This window comes from Gastrolobium bilobum, unplaced genomic scaffold, assembly GCF_033153095.1.
Source record: "Gastrolobium bilobum isolate Gb01-03AN ecotype WA unplaced genomic scaffold, APGP_CSIRO_Gbil_v1 utg8498, whole genome shotgun sequence".
Lineage (NCBI taxonomy): Eukaryota > Viridiplantae > Streptophyta > Magnoliopsida > Fabales > Fabaceae > Gastrolobium > Gastrolobium bilobum.
This window is the reverse complement of record NW_026898476.1, coordinates 318,518-331,169: the sequence shown is the minus strand read 5'-3', so window position 1 is coordinate 331,169 and position 12,652 is coordinate 318,518. Positions and strand designations below refer to the sequence as shown.

General features: G+C 32.6%; 1 protein-coding gene across 1 annotated transcript; it reads right to left on the bottom strand.

Annotated features, from left to right (window-relative positions):
• Window positions 1-130: 130 nt before the first annotated feature.
• Window positions 131-7,342, bottom strand: LOC133316572 (serine/threonine-protein kinase PBL27-like). Its single transcript, XM_061518335.1, has 5 exons — window positions 6,791-7,342; window positions 5,744-5,943; window positions 5,337-5,526; window positions 1,365-1,756; window positions 131-1,212 (listed from the first exon to the last, which is right to left on the bottom strand). The coding sequence occupies exons 1-5, from the start codon at window positions 6,921-6,923 to the stop codon at window positions 601-603; spliced, it is 1,527 nt and encodes a 508-aa protein (XP_061374319.1). The 5' UTR covers window positions 6,924-7,342; the 3' UTR covers window positions 131-600.
• Window positions 7,343-12,652: the final 5,310 nt, after the last annotated feature.

Here is a 12,652-nt window from a genome sequence, read left to right as displayed (position 1 = left end):
AGCATATTAGTCATTAACCATATTTAATTAATATAATGCAACTCATTTATGATTCGTCATTGCATGCGCAAGAGATAGAGAGGAGTCACGTGGAAAACAATGATATAATCAACCTTTTTTGTATAAGCCGAAAGCATAGATACTCAAGACATTGAATAGATACAGTACGAGAATAACATGTGACAGCAATGACACCCACACCCAAATCCGCTAAGATCCCCCCATTGTACAAGCATATATGAGGGGCCAAAAATTAGACGCCTTTGCTGCTATATGCAACATGAACCTAGAAATTGTTAGTAAATAGACAAGGATGTTGAATTCACATTCTGCAGCATCATTACATTTAAATACCCCAATCCATATTAACTTTCCCCAGCCCCCCAACCCCAACCTCTAATTTTTTTTTTTGTTTTTTTTCAACTGTGTACTGTTTCCTTCACATGATGACTAACTACTAGAATGATGTGGGAGAACAGTCAAAGTTGGATTCAAGACACTGGATAGACATAAAATCTAAGACATTCTCTCCTGTGACTCAATCATACATCTCTTCACTAGAAGATGAACAGCAAGTTGATTTGGTGTTGTGGTGTCTGTTCACTCATTTGTAGCATCAAAGCTCCCCATGGCATTTGCTCTTTTCTTCTCTCTCCAATTCTCACCCCATACTTTTGCTTCTGCAACTGCGCGTTCTCTGTCCAGGTCGCGGTTCCTTGGAGTCTCTCTAGCTCTTCCAGTATTTACAGGGCTGTCTCTCTGAGATTCCTGCCTTTCTAAATCATCCAATCCCCATTTTCTCCCTGACCCACCACCAGTGTCAATCCTTCCTAACTCTGTCACCCCACTTGGATCCCTACTGTCTCTCTTCCTGAAATCAGGTGAGTTTCTGTGGGTGGAAGGAGAGCCAAGCCGTCCACGGTCCGGGCTATCCACACCATCTGCCATGCTCCTTCTGTCATCCCTGCTCCTTGGAGTAGATGGACCAATCCTGTTAGACTGACTCGGTGCATTTGGATCATATGTCTGGGAAGCCAGATATGTAAGAGCAGTCACAACATCCCCAATAAGAGGCCTTGTAGCAGCTTGTTCCTGCAAACACATTGCTGCAACTGCGAGTGCTTGGTACAGTCCTCTCATTGGATAACGGCCTTGAAGTAGAGGGTCAGCCATTTTCGGAAACTTCCTACGGTCTTTAAAAAGAGGCCGTGCCTACAAAGTTCCATGCATCAAGAGTATGAAGACAAACGGTGGTAAATTTGTTTCATGTTTAATTTAGAAGCCGATGAAAATATTAACATACAAAACAATTTACATGATGCATGGCTGAAGCTAACACAAGGATGATTAGGTGAGGTACTTACCCATGCAACGAGATTATGCTCTCCATGCGCACGTGTATTATCAATGGCCTTGCGCCCGGTAATGAGTTCAAGGAAGACAACTCCAAAACTGTAGACATCTGATTTCAGAGTTAGTTGACCAGTCATAGCATATTCCGGGGCACAATAGCCATATGTTCCCATTACTCGTGTTGATACATGAGTTTTGTCACCAACCGGACCAAGTTTTGCCAGCCCAAAATCTGATAACTTGGGATGATAACCCTCATCTAGGAGGATGTTGGATGATTTTAAGTCTCTATATATCACAGGGGGATTTGCCTTGTCATGCAAATATTCCAATCCCTTTGCTGCACCAGCCGCTATTTTCATCCTAGTGTTCCAGTCCAAAGGCTCCTTGTCAGGAGGAAGATCTGGAAGAAAGAGACTCAGTAAGATATTTCTCCAGTGTATGGCTGAAACCTTATATGGGTTAATTTCTAATAATAACATAGAACTGCAAAAGCAGTGTCTACTGGTGATGCAAACCAACACTATATTAGGCTTCTAAAGAACTTATCAAAGGGTCTTTTTTTCATCATGGAAGATATTTTTTCTAAAAGAAAAATTATGGCACCCTGCCAATTCAGATGTAAATCATCATATTTGCAGTTGCAACATCAAGCAAGTAACAAGGTCAAAACTGTAATACAGGAAGAGATGATTTTATTTTATTTGCGGAAACAAAGCTCAGTTGTTAGACTGTAACTGGATAGATGAAATACCAACTCTCCTAGCTGACATCAATTCAGAATTTCAGATCTGGAATCAATCTTTACTAGAAGACAGCTCATATCTACAAAGTCATTGAAGACAAAAATATTGATAAAAGACTTATCTTAAATCGTTAGTCACAAGCTTTGCAGATCCCTAGGCACCATTAACACGATTATTTGAATTTTTGGCAGCGGTTATTGAGGACTATCATAGGAATTCAAACACACACACACAACAAAGAAAAAAAAAAGGGGTTAGCATCAATCAATGCTGTAGTAGTCTAGTCTGTTAGGATCTGTTACTATGCGGCTAGTTCAGTTAGTCAATTACTGTTCAGTTAGTGATTAGGCTTTCTATATTTTCTTTCCTATTTCTAACTCTAACAAATGCCAGTGTTACTTCAAGTCAATTTTACACATTTAAGTTCCCAGTTCCCACTATGTAGATTATGCTGATAAAAATTCAAATTATTTACTCCAAACTATTATCTTTTCCCTGTAATTGTCATTAGGAATTAGAATTCAAATGCTTGATTGCATACCAAAGTGGGCCTAAAAATTTAAAATAATGCAAATAAAAGAGTGGCAGGAAATGTAGCTGGCAATAATTTATAGTGTGCTTGACAGCAATGCCTACAAATGATGGCAACATATCTTTTTATAAAGAGGAATATGAGAGGGAGCTGCTCCTCATAACCTCTTGTTAAGGTATCTTCCACATATGTGAACAGGATGATAATTTCTAGAAGTGTTTAGACATTGTTCACTCGACATTTGCTAACAAGTTTTGCAGACTATAATGGAGGGCCACCTTGACAATGTGCTTTCAGCAAAATGTTTATGATAAAAGAATTTTTTATTAAATGCTGTAGTTCACTATTTTATTCAACCTCAAAATACCTCAAGTCAGTAGAAAAGAATACACCTTGCCAGAAACCACAGCACTGCCAAAGTATGAATCTTATAATTCTTTTAGGCAAGGGAGACAAAAAAAAAAAAATTGTATCCACGAATAGAGGGAAATGGATATATGAGCAGCTATCCACAATATTAATTTACCAGAATCATAACATCTAAATCATCTTTTAGCCTTCTCCTTAACTAGTTGGGAACTTGTTCGGGCCAAAAAAATGACACTAAATTACCATGTACAATATTCAAGGCTTATCTAGTTGATACAGAGAAAATTGATAGGATGACGAATAAAAACACAGAAAATAATCACCATCCTAAATCATCTAATGTTGCTAGCCCAGCATAAGTAAATCCTATTAGGCAAGTTCACTACTAACATCCTTGAGATCAAATTCAAGTAAAAACTCCATTAGTCCTACAGTTCTACATCAGAATTAAGACTGTGCATCTAACTACTAGAGCTAGTACACTACTAATATATCAATTCCGCATCAACAATCTGGTTATGGAAAAGAGATCCATTGATCAAACATTTTTGCTTGGCAGTGAGAAAAACCATTTGCTAAGAGTCTAAATGGTTTTCCTACATCAATAACCATCTGTGCATTAAAAGCTTTTGCTGATTAGAGACAAACAAATTATCTGTATTTAGCTGAAAGCATGCATGTCTATGCCCAAATGTGAATTAGTCCTACACACCCAATGGGTTTTGATGTGAGGACACCTAGTGGCCTTGCCCAAAAAAAGCTGAAAACATGCTAACTGTCACCCTATGCAAATCTGCACGTTCCATGAAGCTAGAAAGCTAGAGACAAAAATGAAAGTTGACACAGGTTATTCAGAAACCTATGTTTGATACCATATAGGATAACAAATTCCCAAAACCCTCAAACTCAGTTAAACCATCAGTATATAACCAGCTACAATTCTTATTGTTTTAGTCTAATAGTATAAAAGAAAAATTGTCCTATTTCTGAATCTGGTGTATGAAAAAGGCAAATCTGGTCCATGAAAATACCTTCTCCCCTTTTTCATAATAAATTAGACCAGCAAACAAGCAATATTATCCTTGCACGATATCAGCCACCTCTATTTTCCACCTAGCTAATTAACTTCCACTATATATCAGACCATTATTTTCCAAAAACACCAAATGGTTACTCCAATATATCTGGCAGTTGGGCATGCACAAGAGGATTGTAGGTTTTGAAGGCTATATTTGGAAAATAGTGAACACCAGTCATTCGGTTAAATTGCTTTTCTATCTCATAACCTAAATAAACAAAATGAAAAAAGCGGAAATCCAAAATAAATGACCAGTCAATACTCAATAGTCAAAAATCAATCCTCATTGGTCAACTTCCTAGCCCACTGATACATGATTTTCTCATGAAAGGTAATAATGAGCAAAAAGTAATAAGAGAATCATATAATATAAAATTGAGCTCTGCATGTTTAACAGGCTTCAACAATTGTCAGAACTCAGAACCTACATCATGATTTTATAAATCAAACCATTAACAATATTTCCATCTGTCATAAATCATAATTATGAAAGTATCTACAATAGTCATGCTCTCAAAAGTTAATGATACTACTTGAATCCTAGATGCCAAACTAATCTTAAAAGTTAAAATAACAATCAAGTGCCATCTATTTGAAGTTTTGAACAATGCAACATCATGTAAACAAGCTAAAATTTTTAAACAGTATAAAGTGTAAACAACTAAAAGAATAACATCTACCATCCAATAGTTCAAAGTAATCGTTGATAATATGTGAATTTTCAAGGGAAATTTCCATTATTTAATGGGAACCTATGATGGTTATTCAATGATTATATTATCTCATGGGACACACAACACACTTTGACTAGCTGAAGGAGAGGATAAATTGATTTGTAAAAAAGAGAAAATCTGATACATTCTCATTTTCTGTATGCCTCTGGAACAGTATATTTCACCCTTTTAAGTTTCAACTGCGTGTTAACAATCTTATCTTTTCACCCTACTGTCATGTCAAATGCAATTTCCCCCATTTTAATTAGAAAAGACATGGTCAAAAAGCATACTAACATAATTCTTTTGTTTGATAACAGTAAATTTAACCTTAGAATGGAAGAAACTTCCCATTCAACAAAGAATCATATACTTTCCTTCTTCACTTGTTACCTCCTAATCCTACAAGTTACAGCTTTCCTTTGACATTTAAGATATTATAAATAATGAATCAACATGAAATTTAATATTTTTTTAGTTTCATAATATGAAAGCGCGATATTTCAAGAAGAAAAGGTATCAATAAAAAAGGAATGCAATCTGACCATGTAAATGATCCTCCAAAGATCCCAACGGCATAAATTCATAAACAAGCAGTCGCTGATCACCATCAGCACAATAACCAATTAAGTTCACAAGATTGGGGTGATGTAAGAGGCTGAGCATGAGAACTTCCACCAAAAACTCTCGATTTCCTTGAAGGCCATTTCGGTCAAGCTGTTTTACAGCAACTACCTGCAAAGAAAATGATTTCATCCACATAGATTAAGAGAGAGAGAGGCAGAGTTATAGTAATAGAGCAATAATCAAATAGAAAATTGATGACAGACAGATTAATTATCCAAGCCCAAATGTAAAGTAAAAATGACCAATCCTTTTCATATGAAAGGCATTAGGCCGAGCTTCAGCAAATGGTAAATCCAAAACTTTCATATCAGCAATCACAACTTACTTGTCCTGTGCTCTCGAGGCGACCTTTGTAAACACGTCCAAAACCTCCTTCGCCTAATAAACATTCTGGCCTAAAATTCTTTGTAGCAGCTGCAAGCTCTCGGAACGTAAATGTTTGTGCAGCAATATGGGCTGTTGTGCCATCCTTTGGAATTGGTGTTTCCTTCTTAGGATCTGAGCCATTTTGTGATTTTGATTTATCTATATGAGTAATTAAAGATAAGTAGGAGTGAAAGCAATGGGAAAACATATTGGATAAATTAGAGAATAAAAATATGCAGAGAAGGTGATGCCATTATGTTGATGCTGCACATCATTATGCAGTCTCATAAGGTATAATGACAACATTATATTTTTGTATTAAATCACTCCATAACAAGGTTTTCATTGTTAAATCATATATCACATCCCATTATCAGTTAGAATGAGAATCACGTAGTTTTAATAATCCCAATTGTCTAGTAGCACAAATACAAGGCCTAGATTGTAAAGTATTCAGTATCTATCTTCTAAACAAACTAAATGCTTCAGCAGATAAGGTCATTCTACATTTTTTTTTATAGAGGTACAATCATCCTGGTTAAAATTATATAATTAACGACAATATTGAACACTTCACTAAAAAAAAGCAGCTAGATATATATAAAAAAGAAGCAGCAGCTATTGGACCCTGCATCTGCCTTGCATCCCAGAATTGCAAACAAAAAAATGGAAAACGTTGTGAAACAATGTGATATACTTGTCATATCAGGAGCCAAGGGCAGATCTCCAACGATGTTACTATGACCTCTTAATAAGAATGAAATTCAATTACTTGAAGATAAAACATATCCACCACCCATCAATTCACTTCACTAGCTGCAGCAGTGGAAGCACAACCTCAGATGAACCAGATCAAAGTAACCAGCAAATTGGATGGAAAAAGACGGTCATAAAAGTTAAGAAAACGCGCAGAACAAGGAAAATTCAACAGAATTGAAGCCAACCCAGCAATCAAAAGAGGGCAGAAGCAGTTTTAGAAAGAAAGTTCCAAAATTTGGTATCTGACCTGAGCTAACCCTGCTAGAGTGATGAGACTGAGGAACAGAATCATCTTTAAAAGAATCCTTCTTGTTCACTTCCTTCACCCCACTATTGTCCTCTTTGTTGGATGATTCAAAACAAGGAAAACACCCACCCATATCAAATCCAAGCAAATCAAAGCCACCCCTCACAAAACCCAGCAAGGAATAGCTCTCATAACAAACCCCTCACAGTAAAAAACACAGCTTTCCAACACAATCACATACCCATCACAGAAATCACCCACCAAGCTTGTACCTTTTTTTTGTCTCAGTCTCTCTCTCTCTCACTCTCTCTCTCTCTCTCTCTCTCTCTAGAACTCACTGTGGATGTGTCTAAAGATGATCTTCATCGGCCATTAAAGGGAAAGATCGAGACCAACATGCCGGAGAAGCAGATCAACCAATCGAAGAAACTGATGTAATGAAAGACAAGGTAAAAGGAAGAAAGATTAAATGAATAAAATAAAAATAAAAATATAAGAATTTCAAATTTGGAATTTTTAAGTGGAAATAAATGAATTTTAAGAGGAATTATTAGATGGGTGATCCGTAATTAAATTACGGAGCACAATTGCGTTACACAATCTCTATTACGAGGTTACCATTTTGTTTTTCCAAGTTGCTATGAAGTTTCACTTTCACCCCTTCAACTCTCAATAATTACAAACGTAGTTGTAATAATCATCATCGCGGTCGGAAAGTGGGTCCCGCATCTAGGATGTGTGATGGACATTGCTAACACATGTTATGTTACAATGAAAAATTATTGGGAAAATGGTTGATCCACCTACTGGTGCAAATTGTACAGTACTAATCAATACCAGTACATTCTACAGATTTTTTTAAATTCTATTATAATTTGAATTTTTTTTGTTAAAGACATATAAAAAGATACAAAATAATTAATTAAATCTTATTAAATATCTTAAGATTTTGATTGAAGTGATGCTTAACATGATATTAGAATTTGAGTGCAGATTTTTTTAAAAATTTTGGATTGAAATAGCATTTCACAAATTTGAATCATATATCTTGATTTTTTTTAGATAGTCCTATCGGATCCATTAATCCGATTTTATATTTGAGTCTCTTTATCCTCTGAAGAAAAATTCTAAAACTCCTTCGGATGGCCACTGAACGAATAAATTTTTGTTACATATCTTGATTTTTGGATTTTTTTTTTTTGGTAAGCGATTTTGGATTCTTTTAAAACAAATGACATATGCCATTCTTTAAGTCAAGTTACTTTTAAATAACAACATAATAGTATTTTAATTTAATGGATAGTGTTAGCCTATCACTTTTATTATCTAATTGGTTATCCTTGAATCAATTTAAAATTAATGGTTAAAAAAGAATAGTTGTCATTGATTTCGAATTATTTCAATGATAACTAAATAAATAATAAGAGTGTTAAATCTAAAATTATGGTAAATATAATATAATCACCTATAACTATTGTTATTAAAATCTCGATTTATCACTATGATTTTACGTTTTTACGAATTTTTTTCATCAAAACGATTTTATTAATATTCCAAATGCTTTTACGATTTTTTTATATTACGATTTTACGTTTTATAATTTTTTAATCCCCTTCTGATTTTACTTAAGATCTCGATTTTAACAACATTGCTTATAACTATTATCGGTTTGGTTATAAAAATATACGAGACTCATTTTTTTTTTTCTCTTTTCTCTTTACAAGATTTCACATAGGTTGAAGAAAATAAAATTTCTACATGAGAAACAATAATTACTTATAAGGCTATGTAAATGAATTTTTTTTTCTCACTAATTTACGTTTTGTTGACTGGTCCTTGAGGTTTGAAATACTACATGGTGTGCACGAAGGTGCCTACAGGGCTAATTTATGCTCACAAAAATATGAATTAAGAAATGGAACATAATTATCAACCTCTTACGATATTCGACACGATTCAAACGATATGATATAATTCATAAACTTAGCGATATGTATCATGGAGTGTATCAGAAAAAGGTTTATATCTTACGATACGATATGATATATGATACAATACAATATATGTATACGATACAAAAATTAAATCAAAATTTATAATCTTTTATATAAAAAAAAGTAAAGATTTTATTTGAGATTTAAATTTAAATTTTTTTTAAAAGGATCCTTTCTAAAAGAGGACGATGAATTAGTTATGTCACTGATAAATATTGACAGTGATAGTAGTGATAATATTAAACTTAATGATTGATGAGTATAAGAATAACTAATTTGCAGTTTACTTACTTATGTATTTTGTTTATTGAATCCTTTTTGAAATTTGGATTTATATAATATTTATTATATTATATAATTTTAAATTATTTTTTATTATATTTTTATATCATATAATTCAATATAATTTAGGATATATTATAAAAACTGACCAAATAATACAAAATGAAGTATTTTATGGGAATACTTTTTTATTCACCCCTTTTCCTTTTGTTACAATGAGTGGGTCACCTATATTGTTCTACAACTTTCTTTCTCTAACCTTTTTGCCTCCCTTGATTCTTTTGATGGTATATCTTTTTTTGTTTTATTACAATTTGTCATCCGTTTGTTGTTTACAGTTTTGTTTGCGCGTATTGCATTCTTCAATTTGCGCTACTAGTTCACACGTGAATCACGGAGTTGTTTACTAAACATGGCGGTGAATTTCACGAACACAACCACTTCCTTTTTTCAATTCTTTCGTAATAAAAAGATTATTATATATGCGAATAATTGTTCAGATTTTAAGAGAGTTTGATGTTATATATGTGAATATAATTCTTTTCTTGTCGTTTTTAAAGACACAGAATTGTGTTATTTTAGCAGTTATAATTATATATTACAATTAATATATAATTATAATATTAAAATTGTATTTTTTCTCTCTGAAGAAGTTGTCAATTGTCTGCTGAGGTAGAAAGTGAAAAAAAATACGACTTTAATATTATAATTATGTACTATCCATAGTACATAATTATACTTGCTAAAAGGACACATATTAAACCCTATATATATATATATGAGATTAATATTTCTTATGTTGTAGAAGATAACTAACTTTATCTCTTATATATACATAAAATTGTGCGAAATTGATACTTTTTTCCTCTCATATGAGTCCACACACTTTTATATGTTGTGGAAGATAAATTTATCTACTACAATATGAGAAACATTATATATATATAGGGATAGGATCTTTTGACACCGGTGTTAAATTTAAAGTTTGGTCTTTGACACTTCATCTGAGAGTTGTTATATAAAAAAAGATCAATGGTATCACATGCTTACAAATCAGAGTCGTTAATCTTTTTTGATATAACGGCTCTCAGATGAGATGTCAAACTTTAAATTTGACATCGGTGTCAAAGGATTCTATCTCATATAAATAAATAAATATATTCATATAAATATATTTATTTATTTATATGAAATAGGTTATTCTGCCTACTCTTATTTTGCCTACCTCGCTCAACATCGTTAGATTACAATCTCATCTAACTGTGGAGATTTGCAGAATAAAATAAATCATTTTTCTTTTTCTTTCTCCTTACTGCATCTAGGGGTGTTCGCGGTCTGGATTGGATCGGTTTTGGAAGTAAAACTCATCTGATCCAATCCCTTCGGTTTGATCATGTAATCATCCATTCGGTTTAGATTTTTTTTCAAATCCGATCTGATCCAATCCAATTTTTTTCGGTTTGGATTGGATCGGTTTTCGGTTTTTTGAATATCCTAAAATTAGTTTCGTGATTATTGTGCAAATAACATCTTTTGTATATATTGACTTTGTAAAAAAAAAATTGAAATACAAAAATATTAGTAAACAATACTATAGTTGATGAGAGGTGACTAAGTTTTTTTTTGGGTTTAGTTGATGAGTTAATGGGTCTTGAGTTTAAAAAATTTTGGGCTATGATTGGAGAAAAGACAAGTAGGTAGAGGATAATTAATATATTAGATCGGTTTGGTTTGGATCGATTTTCATCAACCCATCCGAAAACCGATCCAATCTAATTAAAATTTGCGGTTTTCTTTCGGTTTCCGATTTTTCGGTTTTCGGTTTATTCGGTTTTCGGTTTATTCTGTTCGGTTTTCGCGGTTTGAATCGGTTTGGATCGGTTTATGAACACCCCTAACTGCATCCCACGCTCTTTCTTTATCCTCCCCTTTCACTCTATCGATTTGTGTAATTTACAACTTGAATTTATATTTGAATCTAAATCCATGGAATGATTAATGGCATTATAGTTCTACTGGATTAGTATAATTTTCAAAATTTCTTGAATATGATAAAATATTAAAATTAAACAAGGTAGAAACCACAAAATTACAAAAAAACTAAAATCACGAATAACTCTTGCCTAGTCTTATTTTGCCTACCTCTCTTGATATCATTAGATTATAATCTAATCCGACAGTGGAGATTTGTAGTATAAAATAAATCCTTTTATCCCTTTCATTCTACTCAGTGCCTCCCACCCTTTCTCTCTCATTTTCTTTCTCTTTATCGACGAAGACAAAGTCAACTCATTGTATTGTAGAATTGTATTCAACATTTCTCTTTTAAATAATAACATATGATGATGGAACTCATTATATTTTTTATTTTCATTATTATTTTTATTTTCTTTTACTTATATTTATATATATATACATATTACTATTCTATTTATTTATTTATTTTTACTTTTTTTTTCAACCTTTTGTATCTTTTATTTGGGTTCATCTATCACCGACACCAATTAATTTGGGATAAAGATGTTGTTGATGTTGATGTTGATGATGATGAACTCATTTTGTTGTAGAATTGTAGCAATTGAATCAGCAAAACAAAAAATTCGCTTAATGAATTTGTGCCCGCAACTCAGTATATTGTAGATAAATCAATCAACATTTTTGTTTTCTTTCTCAACTATGGAGGTCTCCACCCTCATTCGCACCATTCAACAATTTAGAGGTCCGTGATCCGAAAATTTTCCTTTTTATTTGTTGAATTTTCTTCATTTTGTCGGTGATTGGAATTATGGGATGAGATGGCACCCTTTTGCTATCTCTACCTTAAACCTGGTTCAGGTATTTAGAATTACTGATTTTCGACATTAAAACGAATTATGGATAAAGGGGAGGAGAGAGAAAAAGTGTGGGAGGCAGTGAGGAGAAAAAAAAGTAAAAAAGGATTCATTTTATACTACAAATTTCCATCGTTGAATGGGATTATTATCTAATGGTGTTAAGAGGTGTAGGCAAACGTAGACAAATTAATAGTAGACAGATTAACATATCTCATATATATATATATATATATATATATATATATATATATATGTATATATATATATATATGAGGTAAGATATTCTTACTACGAATTTTTTTTACTACCACTCTAATCACCATTGGATTAAAGGAAATGTTGAATAAAAAGATAGAAAAGAAAAATAACTTTTGAATATAATAGTGATTAGAGTCGTAGTAAAAAAATTTGATAGTAAGAATATTCTACCTATATATATATATACACACACACACACATATATGGTTTGAAGTTTTTAAAGTTACTTTAGATTACTTTATCTAATGTTCACCAAAATATACATATAAAATTTTGTAGGACCCATGTTTTCTTTTTCTCTCTTTTCTCTTTCTATGGGTCCATATGGTCATACACACTTTTATGTGTATATTTTAGTGAAAATTAGACAAAGTTATATAAAGTAACTTTAAAAACTTTAAACCCATATATATAAGTTTAGCATTTCTCATATTATAAGAGATAAATTTATCTCTTACATAAATATAAAAATATGTGAGGACTATATTTTCTCT